Here is a 19,908-nt window from a genome sequence, read left to right on the forward strand (position 1 = left end):
TGCTGTCATCGTTTGTCAGATAACGTAGCGTACTGTAAAGTGTTTTCCGCATCAGGCCGCCACGCTCCACTGTCTTTGCATTCTAAACACAAAAATACTCACCTTTATCCAGTTATCGTGACAATGCAGTGGAACCTTGGAAGCTGTACAATTGAGCCACTGAGAACTAGAGTGGGCTAACTCGGTAAAAAACACATTTTAAGTTTAGGGTAGGAATTAATAAAGAAAATGAATGCTGGTCGAAATCGAGGTTGAGTTGCGATTTTGATGAATGGGGGTGTTTCATGATTGCACTCAACACTTTTCCTGGTCTATCAGTGCAACACTGGACCAACTTCAATTTCCAAAAGGTTCAGAGATTGATAGAAGACTCAGAAAGTAGGTCGTGATTCAGCTTGGGTGGCAGTGCATCTGCATAGTAGTGTGAAAGTTATTCATCATCTTTAATGAAATATTGATAGATTTGACACATTTTCTAACCTTTTCTAACCCCAGTTTCTTTCTTTTGTATTTTAGTGTAAATGGTATGTACTGTATCATTTTTCATGGAATATTGATAGATTTGACAGCTCTTTGGACTTCGACCACTACTGCACTAAATTTATTTTATAATCCCAGTTTCTTTCTTAGGTATGCTAGTGTAAGTAAATTGTACGTATCATCTCATGGAATATTGATAGATTTGACAGATGGTTGGACTTAGACGACTATTGCAGGAAATTGTTTTTTTCCTAATTCCAGTTTGTTTACTGACCAGGATCCAACCTATGAAAATGAAAATGATGACACTATTTTAGTTGTGGATAAAAGTGCAAGCAATATGATTCAATTTGAATGTCTAAATGGATCCAATGCCAAAATCAATCCAAAATCTGAGGAAAACCCCAATTTCTGTCAACGCAAGTATCCAGTAGTAATCATTGCGCACCATAATTACAACACACATTCACAACTGCAAATAAGTATTTTTATCTTTTTTATCTTATTTTCTTCTTCTATTTATATTTCACAAGTCTTGCTACTTATTGGGCTAATCTGGGACCTTGGGTATAAAATTTTGTGCCATATCATGTGTAAATGTGGTATGAAAATTAAAGATCCTTGAATCCTTTAAATGTTCAACCAAACCATATCATTTTGTCCAACGAAAGTCCACGCTAGCATACAATGCAAAAAGGCCATAGACGGGCGAATGGAAATGAACAGTGATGTTACGGTAATTATAAGCCTTCAAACAACTGCTAATTTAACACACTCTGAGCAGCAACGTATACAAGCAGAGCATGCAACAATGGTCACAGGCACCTAATCTCTTGGAGTGAAGTCACAGCAGGTTGAGATGTACTGAAGCCTCAGCCAGTGTGACTGTATGGCCAGTTGGCTAATTGTCACCCACTGGTGGTGTTTAATGCCATCCTAGAGTGTGCTCCACTCATAGCAGCCCGCTGCTCATTTCTCAAACGTGTCATGAACAAGCTCGAGGCGCTTCTTTGATAAAACACCAAAATGCACAGAAGACTGAGAGAACTTACTGTGTGTGTGTGTGTGTGTGTGTGTATATGTGTGTGTGTTTACCTATTCAATCAGCCATGGGCCACAAAAAGCCAGCTCTCCGCCTGCCAACGCTTGAACGATCTTGGATGCGGCTCAATATTCTGTCGCAGTTATATGACAGAGCTATCTGCATCATCATAATTGAAGATATTCATATATATTCCTTGGCACTTGTCTCCTGCTTCACTGTAGGTGCACCTTCACATTCTAATGAGAGCCAACACAAGAGTTGTATCGGAACATAAGATACTGATGATTGTGTTTGTTTGATGCTGTCAGGGAAGGATAGTATTTATTTCACAATACAGTGAACCCCCGCTATTTCACAGTTTATTGTTCCCGCCTCCCGCTATATCGTGAATTTTTAAGCAATCGTTTTAATGGGTTTTTACAATTTACAGGCAAATCCAAATTTTGAGTTGTGCGCCTTGAGCACAAAAAAAGAGATGACAATAGAAGAGAATGCATGCCTGTGAATGTCGTTGTATGCTCTGTTTGTATGTGTGTTATGTTAAAGTCCTGTAGCACTTTTTTTGTAATGACCGTAACCCCTAATGTACATTAGCCCCTCTATGGCCTTATATGTTAGCATTAAGCTAAGGACTCTCGTTAGATGAAATGTTATGATTTGGTTGAACATTTGGGATGTTTACATTTACAATATTTCATTGTCTTTTGTTTTATGTGTCCGTAAACTTCAACTAACTGTGTAAGTGAGATATTCTTCTTTTTATTTCCTTAAAGGGATGTTATACGACAAGCCTCCCTTTTCTTGGCATCGTAAGACACTAAGGAATACTTTAAAAAGTGTGTTTTAATGCTTTTAGATATGTTTAAAGCATGTTGGAGGGGTAAAACTATTGATAAAAAAAGGTTTTTATATGGTCTCTCTATGTAGCAGATATTTTACTGGTGGGTCTGTAGGATACTTAACTAGATTTTTTCTACTTGAGTCTTCATTTTTCAGACGACTTTTTACTTTTACTCCTGTAAGTCTACAAATATATAATAATAATAATATAAGTATTACTAGTACTTTTACCACCTCTTATTAAAGGAAAACATTGTGGATACAGCTCTTGTTTTTTGTTGATACAGTAGATACCCCGGTGTACCTAATGTTGTGGCCGGAGAGTGTATATTGGAGCTGCTTTTGGCGGATGAACAAGCATGTGAATCATCTCATTAATCAAAAATATGAATACTTAAGATGATCTGCATTTTTTGTCGAGGAGATCCGGATCCACTTGGAAGCGGCGTGTTCCCACGACCCACAGCATTGCCGTGGGTACCAAGGTGTCTGTCATCCAAGTGTTTCAACGCGCTGGAATTAACACAATTATTTAGCCATCTAATTGCTGTTTTGATGTTTGACTACAGCAGATTTAGAATTAATCACTTGCTCAAATAAATGACAAAAAAATGCATGTTGGGTTAAATGAAACCTCTAAATTGCACATAGGTGTGAATGTGAGCGTGAATGGTTGTCTATATGTGCCCTGTGATTGGCTGGCGACCAGTCCAGGGTGTACCCTCCATTCTCTCACCAAAAGTTAGCTGGCATAGGCTCCATTTCCAGTTTCAGGTGCTTTTTCGCCTCCAAACACAAGCTCACCCGCTCACCCCGCCGTCCTAAAACGTACTGCGGCCCTACCCTCGACTCATCGATCATACTCAGACTCTCACTCATCCAATGCAGTAACATTCAGATAGATGACTTCATGGCCTCGCAGACAGTCGGAACTTGTAAAACTCTCACACCAATTCATGTAACACAACTGCAAGGCTGCTACAGTATATAATAGTACTACATATATTATTTTAAAAAGTACTGGAGGAGGCAATGCTTTGCAATGTATTTTAGCAAACCTGCAATTGCGTTACATGGATTGTTACCACAGTCTTATAAGAAGATAAGAAGACTCACTGTGAAACCATGAAGGTGTCTGCGTGTATTTTGTGATTGGATGTGTGGGAAGACTGGAAGGATGAAGAAGAGCTTGCCGTGTGTCGCTGGGACGAAGGCTTTGAGCGGAAAAACTACCGTTCTCAAGGCATTGGATGGATTTCAACTGGACTGTTGTGATTGTCTTAGAAGCGTGGCTAGCCTGGCTAGTGCTGCCCTAAGCCTCGTTGCATGAACTGATGAGGCCTGCTCGGATGACAGGTCTTCTAAGACAACCAGCACAGTCCAGTTGCGATCGATTCAATGCCCTGAGAAGGAAATAACCTGGCTGAATGAGAATATTCACAGGCAACACAACCATTCATTTGAACAATAAAGAGGTTATCAATTGACCACCGCTTGTCTTCATCTTATCGTTCTAGCACACCCTACAGTATATTTTCACTGTTACAGGAGGGTGTTAGGTGAATTAGGTGAAATTGTGTTTATGGACCTTGTGAGTTGGCTTCCAGCTTCTGGAGGAACAGCGAGTTCGGTTACATATTTATTTATGTATTTATTTGTTTGTTTATTTCTGAAGTTAAAGCAGAGCAACCTGAGAGCACCGACTGTCTCGTAGACAATCATACACACGCACGCACACACACAAGTAGGTCGAATGGAGCTTTTACTGTTTTACTCTGTTTATGTCTGAAGCCATTAACGGACGTTTGTTACTGTCGCAAGTGAGCATAAATGCATCAGATGTCAGGCGGTCTGTCAGAGGTGACGCGTCGGATATGCGTGTCTCTGCGGAGAACTTCGACCGAAGCTCAAACTCGCCTCCATAGAAGGAGCAGTGGAACATTCCTGTGCGAACATCAGCTCAAGTTTTGATTGAGATTAAATCATTTTGGTTTTGGGGAATGTTTGCTGGGGATGAGGGCGCTCACGTGAGGAAAACTTTTTAAGGGGAATCAAGATTACTCTTTATTTGTCTCGCTTAGGAGAAATGTGTCTTGGTCCCAGGAACATCTGCATACACAAATACAAAGAGTAATCTAATGATACAAAATATAAACACCACATACCTGTAAACAATTCATCAACAAAGAAGCTTCAAGCTGTTTATTGCCACGCCCACTTGGAATTTGCTGTCAAACTAAACATAAAGAGATTTACACCTTGTGTATTTGAAACAACCCCATGGCTTAGCCTTTCAGTCCGCCAGCTTAATGCTAGCACCACAACATAGAAGCTAATATAAGATTTTATTTTGTGGTGGTATAACCCCTTTCCGGTGAGGGTTGGACTCCGCCAAGGCTGCCCTTTGTCCCCGATTTTGTTCATAACTTTTATGGACAGAATTTCTAGGCGCAGCCGAGGCGTAGAGTGGGTCCGATTTGGTGGCCTCAGAATTGCATCTGTGCTTTTTGCAGATGATTTGGTTCTGTTCACTTCATCAAGCCGTGACCCCCAACTCGCACTGGAGCAGTTCGCAGCCGAGTGTGAAGCGGCTGGGATGAGTATCCATCCATCCATCCATTTTCTGAGCCGCTTCTCCTCACTGGGGTCACAGGCGTGCTGGAGCCTATCCCAGCTATCATTGGGCAGGAGGTGGGGTACACCCTGAACTGGTTGCCAACCAATCGCAGGGCACTCACATTCACACCTACGGCAATTTAGAGTCTCCAATTCATGCATGTTTTTGGGATGTGGGAGGAAACCGGATTGCCCGGAGAAAACCCATGCAGGCACGGGGAGAACATGCATACTCCACACAGGCGGGGGTGGGGATTGAACCCGGGTCCTCAGAACTGTGAGGCTGACGCTCGAACCAGTCGTGAGAATCAGCACCTCCAAATCTGAGAGCATGGTCCTCAGTCGGAAAAGGGTGGCGTGCCCTCTCCAGGTCGGGGATGAGATCCTGCCCCAAGTGGAGGAGTTCAAGTATCTTGGGGTCTTGTTCACGAGTGAGGGAAGAATGTAACGGGAGATCGACAGGCGGTTCGGTGCAGCGTCTGCAGTGATGTAGACTTTGTGTCGGTCCATTGTGGTGAAGAAGGAGATAAGCCGAAAGGCGAAGCGCTCGATTTACCGGTCGATCTACGTTCCTACCCTCACCTATGGTCACGAGCTGTGGGTCGTGACCGAAAGAACAAGATCCCGGATACAAGCGGCCGAAATGAGTTTCCTACGCAGGGTGTCCGGGCTCTCCCTTAGAGATAAGGTGAGAAGCTCGGTCATCCGGGAGGATCTCAGAGTAGAGCCGCTGCTCCTTCACATCGAGAGGAACCAGATGAGGTGGCTGGGGCATCTGATTCAGAGACCCCCGGGACCACCCAGTACATGTTGGAGAGACTACGTCATTCGGCTGGCCTGGGAACGCCTCGGGATATCCCCGGAAGAGCTGGATGAAGTGGCTGGGGAGAGGGAAGTCTGGGCGTCCCTGCTAAAGCTACTGCCCCCACGACCCGACCTTGGATAAGCGGTAGAAAATGGATGGATGGATGGCTGGATTGATATAACCCTTTAAGCAACAGAAAAACAGTGCAATTACATATGTAGAAAGACAATAGTACTCACAGTCATATAGTCTTTATCCTCTGTGAAGAACAACTAATGTTCGTGATGAGCTGGGAGGAGTTGAGACATCTCAATGAACAGTATTTCTGTATTTCTGTCTTACACTGCCTACAGGTGGCCAAGGCAGGCACACCATAAAGAGCAGCACTACAATTGCTGCGGTGTGACAAAAATGTTTAATTATTTTTAATTCTGTTTAATTAAGTCATTACTGTAAGATTTTATAAAGTAAAATATTATGGAGTGTTATTTTACACATTACAACATTTATATGTATTTTCTTGGGGGGGGGGGGCTGGAATGGGTTATCGCCATTTCTATTCATTTCAAAGGGAAAAGATTATTTGTAGTACGAGTGTTTCCCGAGTGAACAAATTAAACTGAGATCACAAGGTATCATTGTATTTAACTTTAAGTTAATTACATTTGCATTTAATTTTGAAGAACTGTTTGTTTTTAAAATATTTTTTTTTTTAACAAAGGTATGATTTTTATTTCAATTTTATATGCAACAAATTTGAAGCAAGTCATTCTAGTACAGTTTTTTATTTTCCTGTTTAAGCACGGTGTGTTAATGTTCAAATTGTGGATATTGTTACAGTGGCTTGCGAAAATAATTTACATATTTTTAATACTGGATATCTGTTGTACTATTTGCGTAGTGTTACTTTGTATCTTCAGCCAGATTTTAATACTTGATACTCACACTTAGTACAGGCATGGACTCAGATAAGAACTTTTCCTTTTTCTTTACCTGAGGTGTGTTCCGAGGTTTGAGCATACCCATGACCTTTCCCGCTATTTTATTGATACAAAGATCAGATTTTTTAATTGTTGGCTTGCTGAACCACATGGCAATCCCATATCTCATTACATACACTCTGTAAAAAAAATAAAAATAATAAATCATCATGATAGTCTCATTTACGTCTCCGTACAAAGTGGATTCTCTGGCGTAATTTTGAATGAACATGAAAATGTCGTCATTCGGGGGGCCGACTTCCTCCCCTCCTTGCTGTGACCTTAACTTATTGACTGTCAGGCTAAACATTGCAGCATGACCCCACAATTTCAACTGCGCATTCCTAGAATTTTGCGCCACCTTCCTGGAAACTCGGCAAGACGCATTCATCAGGAAATTCCTCTTTTATTAGCTTGCGAGAGGAGATTTGTTTGTCTTTTTCTATGGTTACATATGTGATGTTTTGTTGAGAACCCTGAGCCCGAAATGAGCTGGACACTATCCTGGCTGACTTTGGATGAGTTAAGCAATGTACACCCTGTACTGGTTGCCAGTCAATCTCAGGACACATAGACAAACAACGATTCACACCTATGGACAATTTTGAGTCTTCAGTGAACCAAATAATTTTGGGGGGAATGTGGGAACAAGCCAGAGTACCCAGAGAAAATCCACAGCAACACAGGGAAAATATAAAAACTCCACACACAGATGCACCAACAGTGATTCAAACTCTTATAAGATTCTGATTCTTATATGATTCTGATAAGGCAGATGTGCTAACCACGACCTCCTCGTGCCGTCCCAAATGAAAAAAAGAAAAAATACCACCAAATTTGGAGATACCTGCTGGATCAAGCTCCAATTTTAGCCTCTCACACTATTTGCGCTCACCCGACAGAGACGCGAGTCTCAATTCTTGGATAAACTCTCCGCCGCGAAAGTTATTTGTTGTGTTTCCCTCTCGGGTGCAGTTTGTCTTCCGCCGTCCCAGCTGGGGCTGAGTTATGGCGGCAGGGAGCGGTTGCTCGGGCAGCATGTGGGAGTTTGACTGCTGATGGATGGAAGAGGTTGAGGATGACGAGGAGAAAAAGAGCAGTGAACCTGTAAAAAGAAAAAAATAATAATAATTGTTATTGGAGGACGCCTAACTGTCTCTCACACACCAAAAATACTCACAGTCACTAAAAAACTCTAATACACACCCCAACAAAAATCACACACACCAAAAAAACCTCTCTCACTCAGAAAACCTCTCACACACAAAAATCCCACGCACCCAAAAAATGGTCTCACACAAAAACATCTCTCTCACAGGTAAAAAGTCTCACACCACAGAGAACCGCTCACCCCAAATGAAGAATCTCTCACACTCACCAAAACACCTTTCACGCACACCTAAAACCTCTCACAGGCACACCAAAAAAAAACTCTCACATGAACACATGCGCACACAAAGAAAACTTTTATTTCCAATAACAATCGCACTCATAAAAAACTCTCACACGCAAAAACCTCTCAATTGAAAAAACAAAAACATTTTTTTTTTAAATCTCACACACCAGTATACTGTAACTCTCACACAGACAATGACCAAAAAAACTATCTCACATACCCAAACACCTCTTTCACTCACACCTCTCTAGAAAACCACACTCCTGCATCAAAAAAGTTCTCACACCCACCAGAAAACCTCTCGCTCACTCAAATACCGCTCACACTCACCAATAAAAATATTTTAAAACAATCTCTCATGTACACCGAAAAACACTCTCACTCAAACACACAAAATCTCTTGCTGACACCACAAAACCCTCACACACCTCAAAAACAAAAACAAAAAAACACACATCCAAAAAAGTTCTCTAATCACCAAAATTCTTCTCTCTGTGAGAGGAAAATGTTATTTTTGGCCTGTCAGGTCATGTCATGAGATGGCACATAAATAGCCCGCCACTCTTGGGCAGACAACAACTCAGGAAACTTCAGTATTAGAATTAGGTTTAAATATATGACAGGAATTAGCAATTGGATTTGTTTCCATCTGCATGCTGTGTTCACTGTGACGGGTGAAATACATTTTATTCTTTTATAGAGTTATACTGTATTTGGAATAAATTTTTGATGCTTTATTTGACAACTCATTTTTTATTTTTTCTCGAGCTGCTGAAGGAGCCCATTTTGTGGAGTTTTCTTATTTGAGGAACTAAACATTTTTGCCCTAAAAGCCAAAGTTAGCTTCGCAGGTTTTGATGTACAGTATTTTTGTATATTTATATATACTGTATACTGTATATTGTATATCATCTATTTGTGGTTTGAGCATGAATAAAAACAATTATATTTATTTTCCTTAATTCTTTTTCAGCTGATGCAGCTCTGTTGAATTCTTCTGGCGTCGTGTTTTCTGCAGAACTTAACATCCACTCCATTTTGCCTGTTCTAAATCTGAGCAGGTTTTCAAAATCAGTTCGTTATTTTTCTTCAGCTGCTGTGCTTCTGCTAAAGACTTCTAAGTTCTTCTCTGTCTAATATCTAAGTTAAATTAGCAGGTCTTGAAAATATTTTTCCTTATTTTTGTTATACTCTCTCGTAAAATCTAAGTTGTTCTCAGTCCAAGATTTCAGTGAGCTTAGCAGGCAGCAGATTGGTCTCAATACCACATTTTGAAGGTCTTGGTCTTGTCTCAGACTCGACTCCCAAACGGCTTGGTCTTGTCTCAGTCTCGGACTCGAGCTTTTCCTTCGAGACCAGCGCTGATCTGCTGTTCTTCATTAATTTGATAATATGGAGAAGCACTTTGCTCACAAAAACTGCAGCTCAAGACAGGACTCAAGCATTAGAACTCAGACAAGCGAATACTTCGATGCCATCCAGGATTCTCGCAGGCAATGCACTTGTATTTTGGGACAAAAACCATGACAGACTCCCACAACACCACAAATTTACATGGACAGCACTTTCAGTTCCTGCCGCCTCTGCACCAGTTGAGAGGCTTTTTAGTAGAGGGGTATTATTATGAGACCCCACCGTCCATGTTTAGGTCACAAAATGCTGCATTCTCTTATGTTTCTTAAATGCAATCAAGCTCTTCTTTAAGTCTTCATTTTGAAATACATACAATGATTTTTTTTTTTTTTTGCAAGAATTTAGTTTAAAACTATTGTTAATATTTGAGATCTCGGTCTTCATCTAGACTCGGTCTCGACCGTCAAAATTCGGTAAATTTTGGTCTCGGGCAAGTCTTGGTCTGGGGTCGTGTGGCCTTGAGTATTACACTAACTCATTTTATGAGTTTAAAAGGTTGGAATTTTTTTCTTTTCAAATATATTTTTTTCTTTATTTTTCTCAAGCTGCTGCACCTCTTAGACCCTGAACCTTCTTGCTGTGAGGCAACAGTGCTCACTGCGTAGCCACCGCATTGCTCACACTTTGCAAATGTATTCACGACAGTAAACATGTAACAGAGGTCCTATCTCCAGTTGCAATACAATGGTATATCTTTTTAGGTATGTATTTTTATTTATTAATTTTTTAGCCGCTGATTATATAAATGCGACACTTGTGAGGAATTTGGCTACCCTTCACCTGCCCACCAGCAACCCCGCGGGTCCACTACGTGATCTGACTTGGCACCACGCTCATTTGGAACTTAGCGGCAACACAATAAAACAGGCAGGAAACTGGTACATTTAGATGGAAGATTATTATTTTTGAGCGCATAGCTGAGCTGTTGAGATGATTATAATGATGATAATGATGTTGATGAGCGGCAGGTGGAGGTCAGCGTGGAGATGATGAAGTGAAGTCCAGCTGGAGCCTTGAATAACAGCCTGAAGCTGTGGGCTTGTTTTTTTGCCTTAAAAAAATGGCATTCTGGCACACACACACACACACACACACACGCACACACAGCGGGCCTCAACTATTTTTAATCCCCACTGAGAACTTTTCAGCTGCATTCATTTGTATCTTATTAATTTTTAAGCGATCGTTTTTTTTATGTGTTTTTACTGTACACGGGCAAGTCCGGACCTGGGCTCCCACGCCGTCAGTGTAATTACCAGGTTGAGCCACAAAATGCTGGCACTGAGCTCCAATGGAAGACATGCAGAGCTGGAAGACGAGGCAGAGAAGGTCCCCAACTAATATCCAGTAATAGTCTTTTGTTCCCAGAAAGCAGAGAGATATTTAAAGTGCTGTTGTCCAATCTGTTTGCACGTGTTGCTGTTCTGTGTGTTAAAGTAGCAGTTGTTTGAAGGTTTATAATTACTGTTGCAGTGATGCTAATTTCTGTTAGCCCATCTATGTGGTTTCACATTGTAGGTTAGCATTAAGCTAGCAGACTTTCATTCAATGAATTTATACGGTTTGGTTGACGATTTTAGTGTTTACATATTTCTCTTAGTTTTATGTGTCAATTTTACAGTACACTTCAACTGGGAGTGACAAATACACAAGCACGCTTTACCTCTTACGTATTTGGAGGACTGTGAGCGAGACAGTCTTCTTTTTGTTTCCTCAAAGTGATGTTATCCAACATTTTCCCGTTTCTTGACAGCAACAGTGAGAACAGGTGCTAAGGAATACTTTAAAAAGTGTGTTCGAATAAGTTGAAATATGTTTCAAGTGTGTGGGATAGGTAAAACTATTTCAAAAATAACGGCGTCTCTCTATATTACAGATTTTCACCTATTGCTGGTGGGTCTGGAATGTATCCCCCACGATAAACAGGGGTTAACTGTCCAAGCAAATAGATTTCCAAGCAATTAGATTTCCATAATAGAATTTCTCTTTTAAATATAAAAATGGAAAGCTATCAGACAGTGAAAAGCAACCCAGCTTGTGAATAGATGTCGCTGCAGAAACACAACACACATGGATCACATTAAGTCTATTGCTCTTAAGACCTGGATCTCCCATGTTAATTTTCTCTTGGCCGATCCTGACAAATATTCAGATGTTTGGACTCCAGCTTTTACCTCAACTTTGATGTGAAGTGGTTGAAAATCCCTGCTGTAAAACCATTAGAAGCGCTGTAAAGAATTTGATCTGCAGCTTACAATAAGTCCAGTTTACTGCAAGAACTAAAGCAAAAAAATGTAATGATGGGAATAACTGTGAGTACAGGAAGTTAGGATTTAGTTTTATTCTTAAAGTCGGGTTGGCTTAATGCACTTTCTCGAATGTGATTCGCCATGCTCTGAGTTTCTGACGTTTGGTGAATTTACATTTGACCAACTTCATCAGTCATCTCTGGTGAAAATTACATACAGGTAGTTGAAGACCAGCCAGAGTCCTCAGAACGCTTTCCAAACTGATGAAAAGTTGACGTTTTCTCTTAACTTGTTACATTTCCGTCATTTATGAAGAAAATCCGCTTAAACATGAACTCAATCATGCGGTTGTTTCGCCATGTCTACTTTGATGTGAAGGAGCTCCACGTTTTCCTCCCTCCAGTCTGAACTTAAAGCGCCCGACTTTGTTTACAAATCGTTGAGGAGATGAAATACTCGAAACCTTTTAATGAACCAGAACAATTGCCGGTCTTTTTATGACAGCCATTTGTCATCGACAAGGGTTTTATCAGCTATTTGAAAACCACGCCCACCCCGCCCAAAACAAAAACATTATTTTCTATATATTTGTTGTCTTTTGGGATTTTATTTTCCCAAAATAAAGAGGAAGTTCCAAAGTCAACCAAGATTGGACAATTCTTTTTCATGTAAGAACCACTTGAAAAATCCCAATGCTAAAGCAGATATTTCCGTTTTTGAGTGAATTGAGCAATTTGGTGAATTTCTTTTTTTTAATTATTATTTTAATTTCAGGTTTCGGAGTAAAGCTAATAATGTTTATTTAGAGTATTCTAAGTTAATATAAATTAGGTGATTAAGAAGACAATTTGAGAAAAATATCTTATATTGAAAATGTCTTAGAAAGATCTCTCTTTAATGTCATTTTATCGCAACACCAGACAACTGCAAGAACATTTTCTTCAAAAACAGAAAAGTCCCAAATGTTCCCAAAACTATAAAATGACTCTGAAATGATATTATCAAAAGTATTGTGCTTTGCGAATTAAAAAAAAGAAGAAGAACAGATGAGTGGACTAAAATGAGTCTCTTGAACCAACCATTTACCGTAAATTAAATTAGCTCTTAATCCTAGCCCTTCAAAAGGAGAGAAAAGTCCAATTAAGTGCACAGAGTCCGTCATCTAATACGTTGCTGCTCTCCTCAAGATCCTGTCCACCCACAGACCGATGGGTTTAATGACGTCATCTCTCTTGAACTGTTTCACGTAATTATCCGACTTCTCGTTCATTTTCAAGCACAGTCAAAGCTTTATCAGCTGTGAGTTAACGAGAAATAATGCACGCAGACATGTTTGAAGACGAGTTTGCAATGACGTAAATACATATGGGCTTGTGATTGGCTTCAATAGCGATGACGCCATCCACATACAATAACAATACTAAAAGAAAAAGCTAGACACATTAATCCATTTTAACATGTTCACTTAGGAAAAGTCTTGTGTGATCTATTAGGGCTTTCAGCTTTCAGGTTCCCATGCATGGAATTGAATGTGACGTTCTTTGGGTGATTTCACATGAAATGTGTTCGCACGGCAGCCAATTGACATGTTTGAGGATGAGGAGGCATGAGGAAGCATGCTTTTTATTACACATCATCAAAAAGTCTATTTCATGCAACAGTAAAACTGTCTTCAGGCGCCATTCACACATGCCTGTCGCCATGGTAGCCATTGAAATAAAACCCTTCTGTCCTTCTGTTCAGTCTTCTGTCCTCTTGCCTCCTGTTGTTCCTCTTCCACCGTCTGCCCCTTCTTGTCTTTTTTATTACAGCGTCCATGTCAGATCCACTGCGGGCCAAATTAGCGTCCCGCTAACAAACATGGCAGCCGCGCGCACCGGTGTAAATGCTAATGACGTGGCGGGGGTGGCGTGCGCCTGGACAAAAGAGCAGAGCATTTGTCAGCACCGAGTGTTTCCCGACAAACTGATCAGTAATCAGCTCATCAACATGATGCCAGACACTCAAACGCACGCCGGCTACCAGAAGTGAGCACCGAGAGTGCTCGCCCTTTGACATGAAAACTCAATCGTCACCTTCATTTGCACTGGATAAGCAGCAATGTCACGAAAAATATGAAAAAGATTCTCAACATGTACTTTTGGATCCGTCGACACTGCTGTCGACTCTTCCCCTCTCAAACTTTGTTTCTCTGACAGTGTCCATCAAAACTGAGCATTATAAACTTTTTAAAGGCCGACGGTTGAGGTTACAGCTTTTGTATTGGATCTCATTAGATCGAGCAAGTGTACAGTGTACACTTCAAAGAATAATAAATAGTTGAGCCTTTCGTCACAATGTCTGTCGCCTGGGCGACAACCTGTCGGATGAAGCTCTCAGAGGTCAGAGTTTCACCTCGATAATGATGGCGATGGTAATGATGATGTGACGGCGTGGCTTTACAATCCATCTCCTCTTCCTCAGCAGGCACTTTGTTCCCTGCTCAGTGGTGTTTTTCTGAAGGTGACATAATGTTCCCTGACACAAATTAGCCGGAGTGTTGTTTTGTATTCACGGACACACGCGTACACACACATACACACACATTGACGCACACTGATTTCCCGGAGGCTTTAACCTCATCTGAGTCTTTAACCTAAATTGTGAGGATGTGTGTCACTCACCTCATTTTGTTATGACATGGTCCTGACCAGAGATGGGCATTTGACAACATTTCATTGATTGCCATTTACAATCAGTTGATTCTTTGTTGTTGTTTTTTTAAAAAAAAAAAAAAACACAGCGAACGCCCCTTGCACACCTCTGCACAGTAGATGAAAATCTGCGATGAAGAGAGACCATATACATTACACACTGAACTGGTCTCCAGCCAATCACAGGGCACACATACAACAACAATTCTTACTCACATTCACACCTACAGGCAATTTAGAGTCTTCAATCAACCGACCACGCATGTTTTTGGGATGTGGGAGGAAATTGGAGTACCCGGAGAAAACACACGCAGGCACGGGGAGAACATGCAAACGGTGGTCAATTAACAGCCGAAAAATGCATTGTCAACTGTAGTTCTCCTTTCCTACATACAAGGGGATTACAATAAGTTTCAAACGTTGTCACTATGAACCATGGATTTCCACAATAGACAAGTAGGTACATTCCACACAAAAAAATCAGGGGGAAATAAGAACACTATTATTTTTAATTGGGTGAAAGAATCGCTCTCTGAATGTTCTGAAATGGTGCCGTAGCGAAAGTGTACGTGAATTTCTCTCAACTTCCCATTCTTTAGATAAACTATTGACTCAACAGCACCTCTGCTAGTTGCAGTCAAATAGTGGACTAAATCAAATCTCAGCTGCTTCATATTATTAGGGTTAATTAACTTTTTTTTTTAAAGCTTATCTCCAAATAGTTGGGTCTCTGAAGTGTAAAATTAAACAAGTGTATCTTTTGTGAGTTCCATCGTGTGTGAATGACTCCTTCTCTGACTGCAGTTGGGAGGGAGTATCAGAGTCACCCAAAGTCTCCAATAATGCGCCAGCATAAAAGTTGCAGGAATTCTCGCAAGCTGCTGTTTGGAAAAACGGTCTACTTGTTAAATATAAAGTGACAAAGTTGCTAAGTTGTCGATGCACTCACTTTTAAAGAGGAGATATTATGGTAAATTGACCTTTTATTGTTTCGAAACAAATAGTTGGGTTTCCAGAGTACCAGCCCAACCATCAAGTGTGAAATTAAACAGCAATCTTTCGTTATCTGTTTATTTCTAAAAATGTGTCTGGGTGCGAAGATATAATACAGACAGATAGTCAGTTGGTCAAAGAAAGAAAGAAAGAAAGAAAGAAAGAAAGAAAGAGAATGTGGCCTAAAAGGGAGGTCTAAAAGGGTGGTGGTGTTTGTTCGTCTCATGAAATGCATGCAGCCGATTTCTCTGTTGTTCTTGAGCATAAAGAAATATGAAAACACAAGAAATATTAAAACACACCAAAACCGTCACATACACACAGTGTATTTTATGAACTCCTGCTTCCAGGAGTGACATTTTTTTCTCCGCACTCTGGGATCCGGCACTTGCTTCGCCTGTTCAATCCTTAAATCCAACTCTGGTCGCATTGGTAACAAAATCTGTACGTGCCATTGGCCCAGCAGTATATGGCACAGCCAATTTCTACAAGACAAGAAACTGGGTTTATTTTTTGCCGATCGCTCTTCCTTACACGAGGATAATTATAAGAAAATAAATAATAATGCAATCATGGGACTTATTAGTTTACACTTGCAGTCTTGTTGGTCCGAAGCCAATGTGACTATCATCTATATGTCCAACGCAGGCCGTTGCGTCAATAAAGCCATGTTTGTCTTTCCAATTTAAGAAATCTAATGAGACAGGAATGAAGCCCAACATGAGAATGGATGACCTGTCACCTCTAACTGTTTTCGCTGATGTTGATAATTAGCCAGGCAGATGTTTAAGAAATAAAAGCAATAGATGTTTTTGTGTGTGTTTCATTTTCCGTTTTTTTTTTTTTTTTTTGGGCTACAGAAAGGGTTTCTAAAAATATGTACCATCCAAAGGAAAAGGGAAGTGACAAAACTGAGTCGTCTGCTTATTTTTTCCTGCGTCTGTCCGTCCGTCTGGCGTGGATCTCATGGGAACACGACGGTAAGCATGCTGCCGCTGCTCCGACTCTACCTCGTCACCTGTGTCGCCGGAGTCACAGGTGAGTGCACACACAAAAAGATCCCCTCTTTGTGTTGGAGGCATGTGATTGGTTGAAAATGTACTGAATAAGAAAAAGGAGATGTCACCGTAGTCCATTAGCGAAAGAAAAGTATTTTTCTAACACGAAAGGAAAAACATCCTTTTTTCTATAAAAGAAACCCAGTTTTACTCACAGTTTCTTTGTAAGACCCAAGACACTTAAAATGCTGTTTAAATGACAAATGTAGTGGTGATTTACAAAAAAAAAAAAGTCTTGACCCCCCCCCCCCCCCCCCTGTTCAAATGCCAGGTTTTTGTGATGTAGAAAATGTGCCAAGATAAATCAATTCAAGCCATTTTCCATCCCTAATATGACCTATAACCTGTACAACTCAATTGAACAAAAATACATCTGTCTCTCAGAGGGGAATTGAAAATAAACAAGTGAGATCATCTGGTTGCACATGTGCGCAGACGCTCTGTGAAGCGGGGATGGGGCTGTGCTCAGACTTAGGCAATCACATTAAAAGTCTTTAACCTTTCCACGATTTAAAGTGCCTCTTATTAACCCCAAATAAAGTTCAGATCTTCTAACAGGCTTTTCACGACATTTTTTTTTAAATTTTTTTTAGCTTTTTAGCAGAAGCTTGAAGGTTTTATGCTAACACTGACTGCTATTTGGGACTTCATAATTCCCTCCACTTTGTTCTTGTCTGTTTTTGTCTAATCTAAAGATAAATTCTTACAATATTTAGAGATACGCAGGTACAAGATTTTATTGGACAATGTTGCAATAGTCACTCACGCATTGGCAATGATCTTTTTTTTTCTTCTTTTTTTTTTTTTTTTTTTTTTTTTTTTTGGCGGCCGCTTCAGTGTGGGCGGGTCCCGCAGAGACGGTGGTGGGTGTGGCCGGGCGTAGAGTGGCACTGCCGTGTCGGTCGGCGGTGGCCGAGCGGAGAGGCGTGCACGTGTGCTGGGGCAGAGGTGAGCCAGCCGTGTTCTCCTGCCACAACATGCTGATCAACGTAGCCGGCAAGCGCCTCCTGTACAAGAGCTCGTACAGGTACGCCGCTCCGCACCAGGACTACAAGTCCCAGAATGCTTTGTTACAACAAATAGACTCCATTTGAAACTAAAACTATTCAAGACTGATTCAGTCACCAACATGACTGATGAATTTGTTCGGTTATATTACCTGCTTGTGTAATTTATAGTATGGTGACAAGCAGCCATATGTGACTTCAGGAAACTGTGTTCTTACAAAAATGAGGCAGCAGACCATACTACAACAACCTAATTGACGCCCCTCACAACACAAAATGGCATCTGTGATATTTCTTACAAATAATCCATCCATCCATCCATTTTCTGAGCCGCTTCTCCTCACTAGGGTCGCGGGCGTGCTGGAGCCTATCCCAGCTGTCATCGGGCAGGAGGCGGGGTACACCCAGACTGGTTGCCAGCCAATCGCAGGGCACATACAAACAAACAACCATTCACACTCACAGTCACACCTACGGGCAATTTAGAGTCACCAATTAATGCATGTTTTTGGGATGTGGGAGGAAACCGGAGTGCCCGGAGAAAACCCACGCAGGCACGGGGAGAACATGCAAACTCCACACAGGCGGGGCCGGGGATTGAACCCGGGTCCACAGAACTGTGAGGCTGACGCTCTAACCAGTCACCACCGTGCCACCTTCTTACAAATAATCTTACAAAATTTCCCTCCATAAGGGTTAACCCGGACTTTTATTTACTTTTGACGGAAAAGTAACTTATTGTTCCATGTGGTTTCCATGGTTAACCTTCTCCTCGCCCTCTTCTGCAGGTATTCAGTGTTCTCAGGCCCAGGCGAAGCGCCCTATCTCTCCATCTTTGACGTGCGCTCTTCGGACTCTGGCTTTTACCACTGCCGGGTTCAGCTGCCGGGACCCTTCAACGACAAAACCTCCTCCGTACTCCTCATCGTCATCAAAGGTCGGTTCATCATACGCCATTTACGATTGAAACAAATGCTCGAACTGATTTATGTAAAGGAGAATAAATGTTCAGAACGGCTTTCCATACACACTCCTTCAGGCGGCAGGAACCTGAACGCACCGCCGACTACACCAGGTGGTAATATCAAACCAGGGACAGGAAGTGATGTCACAGAGAGCATGATCTTGTGGGATAGCACAGTAGACGACACAACCGGACCGGTGGTGGCGCGGGTTCAGGTATGGACAACAGAACTGGGTGGCAGATGGCCCAATTTGGTGTTTTTCTAACGGTTGTCTCTCGCAACAGACGCCTGTCCGGCAGCAAGACGGCAACAATCTGTGGTTGTTCCTCGGAAACACACTCAGAATTGCCTTCATCGTCTTCATACCTGCAGTGATACTCACTGCGGCTTACAGTGCGTACACACAAACACATGCACGCACGCACGCACACTTAGGAAAAAAAAAACAACGACAAACAAATTCAGGAAATGCATTGCATTGTTTACCACATTCCAAAAATTTCAACTTTTCCCACAATTCCTATAAACAGGATTTGAAATGGGAAAAATGTGGAACTTTTTTTGTTTAACGTCACGTTCACTTGAATGATCAAGTGAATGTGACGGTTAACAAAAAAGTTCCATATTTTTTACAATAAAATGCACAAATTGCCATTTTTACATGTCTCCCTCCTCCTTCCACATTTCTTGACTGATTCAAAACATTCCAACGTCAAAATATTGGTCTCATTTGGAATATCTTGGGAACTACTTACCACATTCCCCGAATTCCCACTTTTTCACACAAAAAATCCCAAATCAAGAAACATTTGTATGTATACTTTATCCTTCCACATTTCTCGACCGATTCAAGCAAATACAACCTGAAGACTGACTTTCTTCATTTCAACAATTCACTTAATTCCACGTTTTTTTTTTCAGCAACAAATTCACGTGCAATTCCTACAGAAATTTCATTTTCTAGTCTTACTTATTTATTGTTGGCTGCAGGAATCTGGAGGTCTACTCAGAAAGCAGTGACAGACAGCAGCGGCAGCCAATCAGAAGAGGCGGTGGACGATGTGTATCTGTAGACTCAGATACAATGTTATTTCCTCCATTTTTTTGTTTTTGTTTTAGAGTCAAAGGAGATATGCGGTGAAACCAGCCTCAAATATTAAATCTCAATTTTAAAAAAAGCTTAATTTGTATCCATATTGATTTTTCAATATTGCTTTATTTTGAGTATATACATATGGTATGTATTTTGACAATGTTCTAATGAATTAAATCAGTGTTTACACATTTTGTAAAACTCGCTATCATTGTCTACATACCGCAGGACGTTACTGTATCCAGGATGAAATCATATTTTTTTATTTTATTTTT

The 19,908-nt window shown here is 41.0% G+C and overlaps 1 protein-coding gene across 1 annotated transcript; it reads left to right on the forward strand.

Annotated features, from left to right (window-relative positions):
* The first annotated feature begins 16,414 nt into the window (after nucleotides 1–16,414).
* Nucleotides 16,415–19,874, forward strand: LOC133467196 (hepatitis A virus cellular receptor 1 homolog). Its single transcript, XM_061751783.1, has 6 exons — nucleotides 16,415–16,548; nucleotides 17,406–17,595; nucleotides 18,364–18,512; nucleotides 18,615–18,754; nucleotides 18,825–18,933; nucleotides 19,531–19,874. The coding sequence occupies exons 1-6, from the start codon at nucleotides 16,497–16,499 to the stop codon at nucleotides 19,611–19,613; spliced, it is 723 nt and encodes a 240-aa protein (XP_061607767.1). The 5' UTR covers nucleotides 16,415–16,496; the 3' UTR covers nucleotides 19,614–19,874.
* The last annotated feature ends 34 nt before the right edge of the window (nucleotides 19,875–19,908 follow it).

Source organism: Phyllopteryx taeniolatus, chromosome 17 (assembly GCF_024500385.1).
Source record: "Phyllopteryx taeniolatus isolate TA_2022b chromosome 17, UOR_Ptae_1.2, whole genome shotgun sequence".
NCBI classification, from domain to species: domain Eukaryota; kingdom Metazoa; phylum Chordata; class Actinopteri; order Syngnathiformes; family Syngnathidae; genus Phyllopteryx; species Phyllopteryx taeniolatus.